The sequence below is a fragment of the Columba livia genome, chromosome 3, assembly GCF_036013475.1.
Source record: "Columba livia isolate bColLiv1 breed racing homer chromosome 3, bColLiv1.pat.W.v2, whole genome shotgun sequence".
Classification (NCBI taxonomy): Eukaryota; Metazoa; Chordata; class Aves; order Columbiformes; family Columbidae; genus Columba; species Columba livia.
In genome coordinates this window covers 121,956,040-121,971,653 of record NC_088604.1, presented here as the reverse complement: position 1 = coordinate 121,971,653, position 15,614 = coordinate 121,956,040, and the positions used below count along the sequence as shown (strand labels likewise).

Sequence of the window (15,614 nt, the reverse complement as noted above, 5' to 3'; positions counted from 1 at the left end):
ATTTTATTATGCACGTTCGATCTCACACTTCTCTACCTGGTTTTATTGCAGAAGGGAACCGACAAGCGGATTTGCTTACGCTACCGGTGCAGGTGTTACCAGATCGATTAGCGCAAGCTAAACTCAGCCACTCCTTTTTTCATCAAAACGCTGCAGGCCTTAAGCGTCAATTTGACCTCGCTATACAACAAGCCCATAATATCATTGCGGTGTGTCCTGATTGTCAAAGGCACTCTTTCCCTTCTATAGCAGAAGGAGTCAACCCCAGAGGGCTACAGAGCCTTCAACTCTGGCAAACAGATGTCACTCATTTTGCTGAATTTGGTCGTTTAAAGTTTGTTCATTGCTCTATTGATACATTTTCGGGAATGTTATTTGCCTCCTGTCATATAGGAGAAAAAGCACGTGATGTGCAAAAACATCTAATGCGCGCTTTTGCTACTTCAGGGGTACCCTCTCAAATTAAAACTGACAATGGCCCCGCATATGTATCTAAAACCTTAACTACCTTTTTTGCCTCTTGAGGTATATCACACATTACAGGTATCCCTCACTCTCCTACAGGACAAGCTTTAATAGAACGTTCCCACCAAACCTTAAAACACCTGTTATTAAAACAAAAAGGGGGAATAGGAGCCGCTACGCCAGAGGAGCGAATACAGAAAGCCTTGTATGTTTTTAACTTTTTGAATTGTTCCCTATTAGACAGCAATCCTCCAGTAGTTCGCCATTTTAGCACAAACACCCTTTTTGAACCCAAGATTAAACCGCCAGTATTGATCCGGGACCCCGAAACAGGTAAGATAATGGGACCCTATCCCCTTGTCACGTGGGGAAGAGGCTATGCTTGTGTTTCCACAGAAAGAGGCCCCCGCTGGATCCCAGCTAAAAACGTGAGACCTTTTCGAGAGACACTGCAGCAGCCGCCTGAAGACATTCCTGGTCCTGATCCTGTGACTGATATAGAAGACACCACCGATCAATAATTGAATGAACTCTGTTCCAGAGGTTAACGAATGGGAGCTTAAATGTCCCCAATGTGAAAAATGTAATCTGTGGATTTGTAGAATTTGTGCTAATTGTGGAAAATCACAGTGGCTAAATCGCCATACAGTAGGACGCTGGTGTGATAACTGCCTAACAATTGAGTGGAATACAGTTCAGGTGTTATTGATAACAGGTAGAGAGACAGAATATTCTCCCCGGTATGATTATTATTCTAACGATTGGGGGAAAATTGTAGCACAAAGGTCTGGAGACATTTTATATTCTAAGATTGAATACGCCAAAGACATTCAAATGAGTTTCTGTTCTTTTAATGATTTGTGCATTATTAATAGTAATCCCATGTGTGTTACAATGCTTGCAAAAATCAATAACTGCTTCAATGAACAAGATTCTCCTTGTGCAGCAAGGAGCGGACCAAGATCAGAACGAAATTACGAAAACCCCCAGTACGGAGCTGTTAGTGAAATAAGATGTCCTCGAGTTGGTCGTTCGCCGACCTTGGGAGGGTCAGTTAATTAAAACAAAAAGGGGGAGATGTGGGTTGTCTGAATTTAGAGTTGATGAGTTAGTTTTCTGTATTTGGAGTTAATAGGCTAGTTTGCTGTATGAATAAAGTTAAGTGTTGCGCTAGTTGTGAGGCGACTTGGAGGCGGGGAGCTTGTGGTCGGTGGGGGTGCCTGCGCCCTGGAGCGGGGGGACAGCTTGTGACTACGAGATAACGATCTTGTTACCATGCGAACACTGCCTGACCAACATTCCCGCCTTAGCTAGCTTAACGTCTGTTAAAGTGATTAGCCAATCAGCATGAAACATGTGTGCCTTAGACTATATAAATGTATGTTTGCCAAACAATAAAGCGGACACCTTGCTTGCATCAAGCTGCGTCCCCGTCTCTCAATCGCGGCACTTATAGACCACGCGACGGCCACAGCACCAAAAACGCTCCACAACGAACACGACGCTCCGAGACCAGAAGGGCATCGATCCCAATAATCTACGGGGAGGAGAGGAGCCTCTCCTGCATCCTCAAACGGAAAAGGAGCCCGACGTCACGGCTCCTGACGAGACGGCGGCAGCGCCACAACCGAGCAGAGACGTCGCAACCAAACGAGAAGCTGATGAAAAACCTAAGAACTTCTTCCCAGCATCTTGAAGTTCCAGTCCCTGAGACTGGATGGCTAGAGCTGCCGGCACAGCCCAGGACAACGCCACAATCAGCCCTGACCAGAAACGGCCGAAAGGCAAGAACGCGCCACGCTTTCGGCTGCCGACACCAGAAAACCAGCGCCCGATCGGCGCTACGCCGATCGGCACCGGCGTTCCAGATCCCGGGGTGGCACCCGAGAGGCCTTCCGTGCCCCTCGAACGCAACGAGACCCCAGGATCGGCTGACAGGCGCAAGGCAGGCTTCCCGAACTACACCACAACGCAGACGCAGGCTGGAGCTGCCCTGCCCGGCACACGCTGGCATCGCACGGTAAAGGTCCCCGGGCCCTTGACCCGCGCCAAGGGCGCGGTTCCTGGACGGCCCTTGCCCTTAGCAGAGCTAAACCCCCCGTCCCTGCCATTCCCGGCCCCTTCCCAGCCCTCGCGCCTCCACTTAGCTTTCAGAGGGCCGAGGGACCGAACCCATCTTCGGCAGAGGAAAACGCCACGTGCGCCAACGGCCGTCTTCCCGCGTCGCCGGGTTCCTCTTCAGCGCCTGCAGGAGCACGAGAAAGCACGCGCTCGCTAAGCCACGCCGGCACACGGCGCCGCGGGGCAAACGCCGAGTCCGTCCGCGACACCCACCTCCTGCTGAGCTCCAGGGCGGTCCGGTCGGCGTGTCCTGCCGCTGGCGCGGTCACAAACCCTCAGCGCTGGTGACACCTAAGACGGCGAGAAGCAAAAAACTGTATTGCTTGGGACATACCAGAAAGTTGCCACTTTCCCCTTCATCACCCACAATACAAAAACACATACACAATAATGAGCACTCAGATCATGGTTGTCTGTACTAGTTCCCTCGCTATTCCTCGCCTTGATGGAGTTCTGGGAGTTACATTTGAATGATCTACCAGGGTCCACCGCACACTGCAAAGGGTCTGTGGACAACACACTGTTCTGTGGGTGATCAGGGAGGCCATGAGCCACCCCGTAGCTTGAAAGACACTCTGCCTTATGGTCCTGCTGCTTCCTTCAGAAATACTAAAACTCCACCTACAGATACGAGATGCTCATCCTAACCCCTGGTAGATAACCTGAGCATCCTAGGAGGAGAGATTATATCAGCAACTTGTTACACACCAATACAAACCAAGAATTAACACCCCATCTTCATTGCAATCAGGAATTTAGGGAAAACGCAAAGTACCAGGAATTGATTCAATAGAAGAAAAAAAGTTAGAAACATACTTTCAACTACAGCTGCAATTGAAACTTCTCTGCTCCTGAAGGTCCTACCTCAAGCAGACATCTCCACTTCTCCAAACACATCTGCCCGTGTAGCTTAAACAGCTCAAAAGCTGCCGACTGCTAAAGGAGCAGCAGAGAACCAGCACCCAAGCAGCCCAGCAGCAGAATGAGCTCCCCACCTGGGGACTGGGGCTCAAATACCCTGAGCCCCGCCCACCCCTTCCCACAATCCCCTGGGAAAGGGGAGGGGTCAATCACCCCGGCCCCACCCACCACCCTTATCAAATCACCTGGACCCTCACTGGAAGTGACAGCACCTGCACTCCTGTTGGGCTCTGTCAGACATTGTTGGTTTTTGTGAAGCCCTGTGAGACCTCTTGGGTCTGTCAGGCTCTGTCAGGCTTTGATGGGCTCTGTAGGGCTCTGTCGAGACCTCTTGGGGTCTGCTGAGCCCTGTCAAGATTTCTCAGGCTCTGTTGAGACCCCCAGGGCTCTGTCATACACATTGAGTCTCTATCGGGAACTGACAAGATTTGTCAGGCCCTGACGGGTCCTGTTGGGCTCTGCCAAGCTTTGTCAGGCTCTGTGAGGATCCGTCAAACTCTCTCGGGCCCTGTCGGGCTCTGTTGGACTTTCTCAAGCTCTCTCAGGCCCTGCCTGGCTCTGTTGGTCTTTCTTGAGCTTTGTCTGCCCCTGTCATGCCCTGTCGGGTACATGGCTCAGCAGGGGAGGGGAAGGAGTTGTAGGTCTGTAGGCCACACCCCCTGCAGGGAGCCCACCAATGGGGGTGGAAGTGTGGGTCAAGGGGGAGGAGCCCAGCTGGGAGGGTGAGGTGCTTGGAAAGGGGGTGGGGCCTGATTAGGGCACACCCCTTTGGGAAGGCACATTGGGGAGAGCTTGGGAGGGAGGTGGGGTTGGCAGTGGCCCTGCCCACACCTTCAGCCCCACCCTCAACCCTAAACCCCACCCCCAAATCCTTCACTGGAAATGGAAGAAACCAAATGCTTAAGGTTTTTTTACATTATTTAATTTTATTGGGTGAGAATTGGCCCCAAAACCAGGTTAAAAATCCCCCAACATGGCCCTGGGGGAGCAACGTCAGGATGGCAGCGGCACAGTGCTGCCCTTTTCCAAGATGGCCGTCAGGGGCAAACAGAGTCACAGGCCCCACCACCCACCTTGGGCCCCACCCCAGAATGGCCACCCTAGGCAGGCCCCACCCACCTCAGCCCCACCCTTCCAGCACAGGCTTGGCAGCCATGACAGCCATGGCCCCGCCCACCAGCAGGGACACAGCAGCCGAGATGGCCACGCCCATCAGGGCAGCCACCTTGTTCCCATGGGCAGGGTGCAGGGCCACAGGAGCAGCCGATACAGCCGGGAGCTGCCGCCTGAGCACGGCGCAGACCAACAGCCCCTCCGGCAGTGCCAGCATGGCTGCCAGCCCTCCCCCCCCAGCCATCTCGGATTCCAAGCAGGGTGGCGCCCAGCAGCCATGCTGTCCTCATTTTGTTGTGCACAGGGCCCCGTGCAGCATCGCAACCCAGGACAGCTGGTGGGGTGAGGGGACCCAGGAATCTCGATCTATGGGCAGAATGCAGCAGCTGTGGGGTGCTACATATCAATGGGCCAGAGTGCTGGAAGTATATGGTGCTGCAGAGCAGTGCTGTGGCTGTATAGGGCAGACTGGATCTGTGGAGCACTGCTGTGGGTCTATGGGATAGGGTGCAGGAGCTAGTGCGCTGTAGGGCAGAATTGCTGGCCTATGGGCTAGTGGGAAGAAGCTATGGTGTTTTCTGGGACAGTGCTGTTGATCTATAGGGCAGAGGAACTATGGGGTGCTGTAGGGTTACACTGTGGGTCTAGAGGGCAGAGTGAACAAGATATGGGGTGCTGTGGGACAGCACTGTGTGTCTATGGGGCACAGTGGAGACTTAGGGTGCTGTGGAGCACTGCTGTCCATTTATGGGGCAGAGTAAAAGCAGCTATGGGGTGCAGTGACTCTATAGGGCAGAGGGGCTATGGGCTGCTGTGGGTCTCTGTGTGGGTCACTCACCTGTAGGGGGTTCAGCCTCTTCAGGGGTGTTTCACACCACAACAACCCCATTGACCCCACAGCCCCCCTGACCCCCACACCGCCCCATAGACCCTTGTGACCCACCCATAGTGGGCAGTGCAGGCGCAGTCAGGAGGGAAGGGTGGTCAGGTGGACAGAGGTGTGGGGCGCTGTGGGGCAGCACTTTGCACCAATGGGGCAGAACGCAGCACCTACAGGCTGCTGTGGGGCAGCTCTCTGGGTCTAAGGGGCAGAGTAGAGTCCTGTGCGGCAGCACTGTGGGTCTATGGGGAAGAGTAGAGTCACTATGGGGTGCTGGGGGGCACTCCTGTGGATGTATGGGGCAGAGTAGAGGAGCTATACGGTGCTGTGGGGCAGTACTGGGCATCCATGGGGCAGAGTGCAGGAGCCATGGGGTGCTGGGGGGCACTCCTGTGGATGTATGGGGCAGAGTACAGGACCTATATGGTGCTGTGGGGCAGTACTGGGCATCCATGGGTCAGAATGCAGGAGCCATAGGGTGCTGGGGGGCACTCCTGTGGATGTATGGGGCAGAGTACAGGACCTATATGGTGCTGTTGGGCAGTACTGGGCATCCATGGGGCAGAGTGCAGGAGCCATGGGGTGCTGCAGGGCACTCCTGTGGATATATGGGGCAGAGTACAGGACCTATATGGTGCTGTGGGGCAGTACTGGGCATCCATGGGGCAGAGTGCAGGAGCAATGGGGTGTTGTGAGGCAGTGTTGTGGGTCTATGGGGCAGAGTGTAGGAGCCATGGGGCATTGTAGGGCAGTACAGTGGGTCTATAGGCCAGATGAGCTATAGTGTGCTATGGGACAGCACTGTGGATCTGTGGGGCAGAGTACAGGAGCTATAGGGTGCTGTAGGGCAGCACTCTGCACCCACGGGGCAGAGTGGAAGACATATGAGGTACTCTGTGGCACTGCTGTAGACATATGGGGCAGAGTGGAGAAGCCATGGGGTGCTGTGGGATAGCAAGCAGGAGCTATAGGGTGCTGTGGGGCAGTGTTGTGGATCCGTAGGGCAGAATGGAGGTGCTATGGGGCACTGTGGGGCACTGTGTGGGTCACTCACCTGTAGGGGGTTCAGCCTCTTCAGGGGTGTTTCACCCCACAACAACCCCATTGACCCCACAGCCCCCCTGACCCCCACACCGCCCCATAGACCCTTGTGACCCACCCATAGTGGGCAGTGCAGGCGCAGTCAGGAGGGAAGGGTGGTCAGGTGGACAGAGGTGTGGGGCGCTGTGGGGCAGCACTTTGCACCAATGGGGCAGAATGCAGCACCTACAGGCTGCTGTGGGGCAGCTCTCTGGGTCTAAGGGGCAGAGTAGAGTCCTGTGCGGCAGCACTGTGGGTCTATGGGGAAGAGTAGAGTCACTATGGGGTGCTGGGGGGCACTCCTGTGGATGTATGGGGCAGAGTAGAGGAGCTATACGGTGCTGTGGGGCAGTACTGGGCATCCATGGGGCAGAGTGCAGGAGCCATGGGGTGCTGGGGGGCACTCCTGTGGATGTATGGGGCAGAGTACAGGACCTATATGGTGCTGTGGGGCAGTACTGGGCATCCACCATGGGTCAGAATGCAGGAGCCATAGGGTGCTGGGGGGCACTCCTGTGGATGTATGGGGCAGAGTACAGGACCTATATGGTGCTGTTGGGCAGTACTGGGCATCCATGGGTCAGAATGCAGGAGCCATAGGGTGCTGGGGGGCACTCCTGTGGATGTATGGGGCAGAGTACAGGACCTATATGGTGCTGTTGGGCAGTACTGGGCATCCATGGGTCAGAATGCAGGAGCCATAGGGTGCTGGGGGGCACTCCTGTGGATGTATGGGGCAGAGTACAGGACCTATATGGTGCTGTGGGGCAGTACTGGGCATCCATGGGTCAGAATGCAGGAGCCATGGGGTGCTGGGGGGCACTCCTGTGGATGTATGGGGCAGAGTACAGGACCTATATGGTGCTGTGGGGCAGTACTGGGCATCCATGGGGCAGAGTGCAGGAGCAATGGGGTGTTGTGAGGCAGTGTTGTGGGTCTATGGGGCAGAGTGTAGGAGCCATGGGGCATTGTAGGGCAGTACAGTGGGTCTATAGGCCACATGAGCTATAGGGTGCTGTGGGACAGCACTGTGGATCTGTGGGGCAGAGTACAGGAGCTATAGGGTGCTGTAGGGCAGCACTCTGCACCCATGGGGCAGAGTGGAAGACATATGAGGTACTCTGTGGCACTGCTGTAGACATATGGGGCAGAGTGGAGAAGCCATGGGGTGCTGTGGGATAGCAAGCAGGAGCTATAGGGTGCTGTGGGGCAGTGTTGTGGATCCGTAGGGCAGAATGGAGGTGCTATGGGGCACTGTGGGGCACTGTGTGGGTCACTCACCTGTAGGGGGTTCAGCCTCTTCAGGGGTGTTTCACCCCACAACAACCCCATTGACCCCACAGCCGCCCTGACCCCCACACCGCCCCATAGACCCTTGTGATCCCCCCCCCGCCCCATCCCCGCCATGGTGTGCAGTGGAGATGTGGCCAGCCGGAGGAGGTGGGGGGGGCACAGTCAGCAGGAGTGCAGTGGGGGGGGCACGGGATCAGCCGGGGGGCGGGGGGGCACAGTCAGCCGGAGTTGGGGGGGGCACGCGGTCAGCCGAGTTGCGGGGGGGGGGCACGCGCGGTCAGCCGGAGCGGGGGGCGCGATCAGCCGGAGGGGGCGTGGCCAGGCTGCCTTCGCTGTTCTCTGCGCAGGAGCTGCAGTGGGAAAGGGAAGGAAAGGGCCGTTATTTGTGTCACAGTCCTGGGAAACAGCCCCAAATCCCCCCGCTTCAACATTAACCGAGTGAGCAAATTAACTGCCAAAAAAATGGATCTTGAAAGCTTCTTTGAGCACAAATTATCCTAAAAACAGCCCCAAAATGAAGTAAATTGAATTTGAGACCAAACAGCCTTAAAAATCTCAAAATCCTGCCCAAATATGGTCCCTCACAGCTTTATATAATAAGATATATATGTAAAAATAGATTAGATACATTACATAGTAATTATACATAATATATATAATATATATTAATATTTAATGAATATCATTACAATAGTATATTATAGATATCATTATGCCATTATATATTAATTATAAATTTCATTACATAATATCAATGAGTATTAGTTGATCAGTTAATTATATCAGATTATATATTATATATTTCTACTATTCATCATATTATATCGTTTATAGTAGCATATTGCTATACTGATTTAGTCTATATATTTACTATTAAATTAAAATTAACTTTAATAATTTAAATTTAAATTAAATTAAAAATAAGTTAAATTAAATTAAAATATAGAAATAAATTTTAAAATGGAATGTAAACAATTACGTGGGTTTAGGGAGGCGGCGACCAATCAGCGCCTTTCTCTCCTCAGAGGCAGCGACCAATCAGCGCCTTTCTCTCCCTCGGAGACAGCCGAGCGGGGCTGAGCCGGGGGAGGCTTTCCCGCCAGACGGCACCGGCCAATCAGCGAGCGTCTCCTCGGCCCCCTCAGCGTGAGGGAGAGCGGGACGGGGGAGACAAAATGGCGGCGGGTTAAAAAAGCCGAACATGTTCCCGCTTAAATATTAATTCAGTAAATTATATAAATAAATAGATTTTTAAAGCTTTTTTTGGGGCCAAATTAGCACCAGATCTGGGACCCCCAGCTCTAGACACGTTCAATGAAGTGAATTCAGCCCTAAAACCCCCCAAAAAGCAACGAAATGCCCCTCCCGGCTTTAAATACAATAACTTACACACTTATTTCAACAACTACTTACATTATTTTAACAATTAATAATTTAAACAATTAAGCGGCTTTAGGAGCCTCAGAACCGCCCAAAATGCTCAAAAAAACCCTCATAAAACCTCAAAAAGCCCCGTTTAAATATAATAATTTAAATTAATAAGCGGTTAACAGAAAAAAACGCATTTGGACTCGCAATCCTGGGAAACAGCCCCAAATCTCCCCCCGGGCTTTAAATATTAATCTATTGTATAAATTCTTATCAATAAGTAGATTCAAAAAGCTTTAAAGTCGCAAATCGGCCCCTCAAACTTTAAACGCGTTAAATAAACCTTTCAAAAAGCCGATTTAGACCCCAACGGCCCCAAAACGGGTCCTCACAGCGCTAAATAATTGAAACAACTCAGCGTCTTCAGGAGCCCCGAACCGCAGTGAAATAATAAATCAAATAATAAACCAACAATTAAACCTTAGGAGCCTCAAACCCGCCCAAAATGTTCCAAATAAAACCTCAAATAAACCCTTTAAACATAACAATTTAAATAAATAAGGGCTCTAAAAAAACCGATTTGGACTCAAAATCCCGGGGAAAAGCCCCAAATCTCCCCGAGCTTTAAACTTTAATTCTCCTGATAAACCCTCAATAAACAGATTTCAAAGGCGCCTTCTGGCACAAATCGGCACCCAAAAATTACGTAAAAACATCTTTTAAAAGCCGAATTGGACCCAAACCAGCCCCGATTGCTGAGAAAAGCCCCGAACCGGCTCCTCCCGCGTTCAACACAAAGATTTAAGCCGCTAAAGCGGCTCCGGGAGCCTTAATCGCCCCCGCCCCGCCCCCCCCCCAAACCCGCGGCTTTAAAACCCCAGTTCCGATCAAAACCCCCAGATACACCCCAGCCCGCCGGTCACTCATTAACCCGCCGAGCCCCAATTAACACCCGCACGATAATTACCGCCCTTACCCACCCCGTTAACTGACTCCGGCCGCCGTTCCTGCCGTTCTCCGGTTTCCCGCCGCGGGGGGGCGGGGGGGGGGGGGGGGGGCCGATGAGCTCGCGCTGCCGCTGCCGCCTCCGCCTTTCTGGTCCTGCGCGCGTTCTGCGCCGCCCCATTTATTACCTCGTTGTCCCGCCCGGTCCCGCCCCCCGCCCGCCCTCCTGCCAATGGCCGAGCCGCCCCGTCAGCCGCGCTGCCCAATCAGCGCTTCGTTGCTGTGGGCTAACGTCGGCGAGAAAACGCCGACCAATCAGCGCCTTTTCTACCTCAGGGGCGCTAGCGAATCAGCGCCTGTTACTGGGAGGGCGAACTTCGGCGGAAAGTGACCAATCAGTGCCTTCCTCCCCTCAGCGACACGGTGACCAATCAGCGCCTTTCTCCCACCCCCTCGGAGAACCCCTCGTGGGGATGAGCCAATGGACGACTTCCGAGGCTGACACTGTCAGCCAATCAGCGAGCGCCTCCTCCCTCCCTCGGTATAAAATAGCGAATGAGCGCAGAAGGGGGAAACAAGATGGCGGAAGAGAAGACATCGTGGCGGCAGGCAGCGGCGATTGAGGAGGAAGGAGGAGAGTCGGGGCTGGGCGGAAAACCGGCGGCTCCTCCGGCCGCGGCAGCAGCAGCGATCGGGGGGTGTGAGGGGGGGAAACCGGCGGCTCCTCCGGCCGCGGCAGCAGCGATCGGGGGATGTGTGGGCGGGAAACCGGCGGCTCCTCCGGCCGCGGCAGCAGCGATCGGGGGATGTGGGGGGGGAAACCGGCGGCTCCTCCGGCCGCGGCAGCAGCGATCGGGGGGTGCGGGGGGGAAAACCGGCGGCTCCTCCGGCCGCGGCCGGCACGTGGCTTCACCGGCACCGCGGCCGCGAGACCGCGCGCTGTGGGGCTGCGGGGCGGGTGTGGGGCCGGGGGCTCCAGGGGTCCCGCAGCGGCGGCCGTGGGGCGCGATGGGGCGGCTGCGGTGATAGCTGTGGGGCACTTAAGTGGCTGCTGTGGGGGCTCTGCAGAGGCGTGTCTGGAGCTCTTGCGGGGCAGGAGCAGGGCTGCTGTAGCGGTACCTGTGGGGCAGCCATAGGGCTGCCATGGGGTTACTGAGGGTCACGCATGGGTGGGGGGGCCGCCCGCGCAGCTGGGTGTAGCCCCACCCACGGGGGTGGGATCCGTGCTGAGGGGCGTGGACTGGGAGGACACGCCCATTGGGAGGCCCACCTGGGGGAACTGGGCAGGGGGTGGGGCCTCCGTGTGTCACACCCCCATAGGAGGAGCCGCTTGGGGCACGGAGAAGGACACGCCCAAAGAGGGCGTAGCTTAGGAAGGGAGGGGTGGAGCCGAGAGTAGGGTGGGCTCTGTACAGCACGTGCTCTGAGGGGGCGTGGTTTAGCAGGGGCTGAGTTTAGGGGTGGAGCCGCGGGCGGGGCTTCGATGCATTATGCTGCTGGGAGGGGTCTGTAAGGGACACGCGCCTCGGGGAGGGCACAGACTGGCAGGGGCGGAGCTTGGACGGGGTGGAGTTGGGGGTGTGGCTTTCTCAGACCACGCCCTTGGAGGGAGAAGCCGGACTGGATAGCACACTGAAAAATTAAAATTAGCTGTTGTTAATCACAGCTAGTTTGATGTCTTTTTATTTTAACTCAGAGGTAATTAATAGCGGTCATGTTTTTGCACAACCCCAAAAAAGCTGTGGTTAAATTCAGACTGTCATAACTGTTTTCTAATATTATTTTACATCTAAATATCTTTTAGTGTTCTGTTGGGAATCATTACTGCCTGGGAACTTTTTAATACCTCTGTTTATAAACAGCCACTACTTCGTGGTTCCATTATACTTCTCTTTAAAAAAAGAAATGTAACGTTTTGACTCTGTTTGGTTCTGAGCTTTGTTGCCTCCCATCTCATGGCTCTGTTATAATTTAAATACTAAACACTCCCGATCACTTTCCAATGCTGTTTAAAATCTAAAGCTTCCTCACTTTGTTTCCTATGCAGTCATTCGTGTCTGCGGTTTATTTCATAACGGTTGTTCAAATGAAGCTACCAATGACTCCACATTAGTTTTCTGCCTTTATCATTTAAAAGGAATTCCAAACAATGTGTTTTTTAAACTAGCATTCAGATTGGGAACAACTGCTGCCTAGTTCACCAAGTAATAGCTGAAATTAAATTTACTTCTTGCTCATGCCTATATAATTTCATCTATTTACACTTTAACATTTTTATCATTACATTACTACCAGGCGGATTAACTAGCACACATTATTTTTTATTGTAGATATAAACTAGAGGTTTTTTTCTCTACAGGTATTACTTCCAATTAGCGCTCCAGTATTTATATTCCACTGTTTTAAATTTTACTACATAAATTGGGGATTATTACTGTCTGCCTTGGAATTACCTTGGAATTTCCAGGCAAACCCACCGCAGCGCCTCGACGTGTCAAGATTGTCGGTGCCGGCTCCGCCAACAACGCGTCCAGCGAACGCCGCGGTGCTGCCGGGGCTGCGGCAGCGCGACGGAACCGACCGGAGCGCGGGGAGGAGACTCAGCCCAGCAGGTACCACACGTAACGTGGAACACCGGGCGGCCCAACTTCATTTCAAAGGAGGAACACGCACACGGAGCACAAAGGATGCTGTTCTGCACGAGACGCGCTGTCCTTAGCAGCTGCACAGCGACGCTGTCTCTGTGATTGGGAGATCTGGTGGCAAATGAGGGAGCTCTGCACGTTGCACCTTTCAAACCTGCACAGAGTCACACTTCACCCCGCAGGTGACACCAGAAACTAGGAAGCCTCCAAAAGGAATTTACAGCCCCACACCCAAACCAGCTGCACTCACCTCCACCACCAATCCTGCTCTACACACACCTCCTTCTCCTTCACACACCCTTCAACAGCCAGATCCACAGCCATCTCCTCACGGTCATTCACTGCACTGAACGCAGCAGGGTAGGGGTGGAGGGGGGAGAAAGCTAAAGGAAATTTTTTAAAAACTCCCTGTGTTTCTTTCAGTGGCATTTTTGCCGTTATTTTTGTTGGGGGCCGGGGGACATGTTGGGGTGTTTTTAATTAAGGAAACTGCTGTTTCAGCCTGCAAGTGAAAACAAACCACACGCACACGGCTGGACACGGTCAAAGCAGCCCCAGCTCGTTCCGCAGTCGCTGACAGCGCGTCCATTCAGCCGTCTGCCCGCCCTGACGCGCTCCCCCAGCGTACCCGGCTGGACACACACACGTGTGCTGGGGAACTCGGACCAGCGCTGCGGTCTGGGGAGGAGTGAAGGACGAACCAGAAATAGATCCTGCAAGAATCCGTCTCTAAAACACTGTAGATCAACAACGACGGTTGTAAGTCACAGACACTCCTCCTTTTCTCTCGGACTCTCACAACAGTAATAAGTAAGTCCTGAAGGATGGAAAACACCAGGATAGGCTGGGAACAACAACAAAGGTAGGTAAAAGAAGGTAAATGGGGGCTCTCAGGGGCCCCAAAAGACAAGCTCAGCTGTCCTGAGAGGAGCAGATGGGAATCAGAGGAGTCCTGAGGGGATTGGGGAGGGGGCTGTCCTGGTTTCATTAAAAAACAAGTTTCTCTTTCAGTGAATTTGCCTGTCAGCTAAAGCTTCATATTAGCTGCATTTTCCTGGAGAACCAGATACATGTTTTGGTAAACATTGCAATGGAATGCTTACTTGTTGATAAGGACAGATTCACATCTTGCAAGAGGAGCAACAAGAAACAGGTGACCAACAAACAAACCGCACGCCCGGCTTCACGTACCCCTCGCTTTACGCAAAGCTGCTCCCATCGCTGACCCGGGAGGCTTCGGCATCCTCCAGCGGCCGGTCCCTTCAATCCGCTTCTGCTGTTGCCGAGCAACCGTGGGCCACCGACTGCCGGACGGATCCACTGAGGAAAGAAGCCGCGCCGACAACGTTAGCAGGAGCAATATTTACGTCATTAAACGTTTAAGGAGGCCCCGAGGGAGGGATGTCGTTTTCACACAAATGGGGACCTGACCCCCGTCGCGGGGGACGGACACCGGCACGCACGGACCCGACCGCGAACCCCCGCGGCTCGATCGGCGTCTCTGCCCCCCCCCCTTGCCGGGCGCTGCAGTACCCGAGTTTCGCCACAGGGCGGCAGCACCGAGGCGCGCCGCGGCACCGCGTTGGGGCGGCCGGGTGCAGTACCGCGCTTTGCCCACAGGACGGCGCCACTGAGACCCGCCGCGGCAGCCCCGGGCGAGCGGTCGTGCCGCGTTTCGCGGGAATCCCGCCAAAAAAAACCCAAAAAACAAACGCGACCAAACAAAAAAGCGCACAGAGAGAGCCGCGGCGCGAAAGCCGCGCCCGCAGGACACGGAACCCGCCGGGGCTCGCCCCGAGCTCCCGCCGGAGCGGCGCCCCGCTCGCCACGCCACCCAGCCCGCCCGCAACCGCGCCTTAGCTCTGCTTGTAACCGTCCCCGCGACCGACGGGGGCTGCGCCGCTCCCGGAGGGGCTGCCGCACCGGGCACGGGCGCTGCGCCGGAGGGAGACGCGGCTCCGGACCGCACGCCTCCCAGCAGCTTCGCCAGCGCGGCCGTAAGGGCGGGGGGGGGGGGGGGAACCGGAACCGAACGCCTCCGCGCCGCGCCGGCCCCTCCCGCTCCCCCCGTTCCAACGGCACGGTCACCCTCGCCGCTGCCGCACTCACCTGCCGCCTCTTTCGCCGCTCCGTTCCCCTCGCGCTCCCCCGCCGTCCCGCCGGGCTCCGCGGGCACCGACAGCCGCCGCGCCCCGAAGACGCCCGCGGCGGGAGGTCCCCGGCTGTCCCCTCCTTCCCCTCCGCCCTTCTGCCGCCTCCGGGGAACCTCACGAAGGGCGGCCCTGAGCCGCCCGCCTCCCGATGCCCGGGCGCCGGCCGCAGCGAGCGCTCCGCAGCCGCCCCGACCCCCGTTCCCGTTCGCCTCCGGTCTCCCCCCCCCCGGCCCCGGCACCGAGACACCGCGGACCTATCAGCGCTCGCGGTTTGGGCATGCGCACTAGGGAGACTGCAGCACCCGCCCCTTGCCGCATCCCGGTTCGCTCCCCGGGACACGTCAATCATCTCCCTCTCCGCCTATCAGCGCTCGCGACTGGGGCATGCGCAGTAGGGACACCGCAACGCCCGCCTCTTCCGCACCATCATTGGCTGCGGGCGGCACGCAGTACCCAGCCCTCGACGCCCGCCCCTCCGGCAATCTGATAGGCAGACAGCATGAATTTGCCTGTCAGCTGAAGCTTCATATTAGCTGCCTTTTCCTGGAGAACCAGATACATACATGTTTTGATAAACATTGCAATGGAATGCTTACTTGTTGATAAGGACAGATTCACATCTTGCAAGAG

General features: G+C 55.0%; 1 protein-coding gene across 6 annotated transcripts in view; it reads right to left on the bottom strand.

The window, feature by feature from the left end:
- Window positions 1–4,413: 4,413 nt before the first annotated feature.
- Window positions 4,414–15,614, bottom strand: part of LOC135579185 (PE-PGRS family protein PE_PGRS30-like) — a 40,560-nt gene continuing 29,359 nt past the window's right edge. For 2 of the 6 annotated variants that reach the window (XM_065059516.1, XM_065059517.1), the window contains 2 exons: window positions 8,853–13,675; window positions 4,414–8,223 (listed from right to left, as the gene is read on the bottom strand). Coding sequence is in view for 2 of the 6 variants with exons in the window: in XM_065059527.1 (XP_064915599.1) it covers window positions 12,841–12,942; window positions 13,460–13,568 (211 nt within the window). In the remaining 4 variants the exon portion in view is untranslated. Of the gene's footprint in view, window positions 8,224–8,852; window positions 14,152–14,940; window positions 15,082–15,614 lie in introns of those variants that run through there. The other 4 variants (XR_010471847.1, XR_010471845.1, XM_065059528.1 and 1 more) reach the window with 4 other exon arrangements.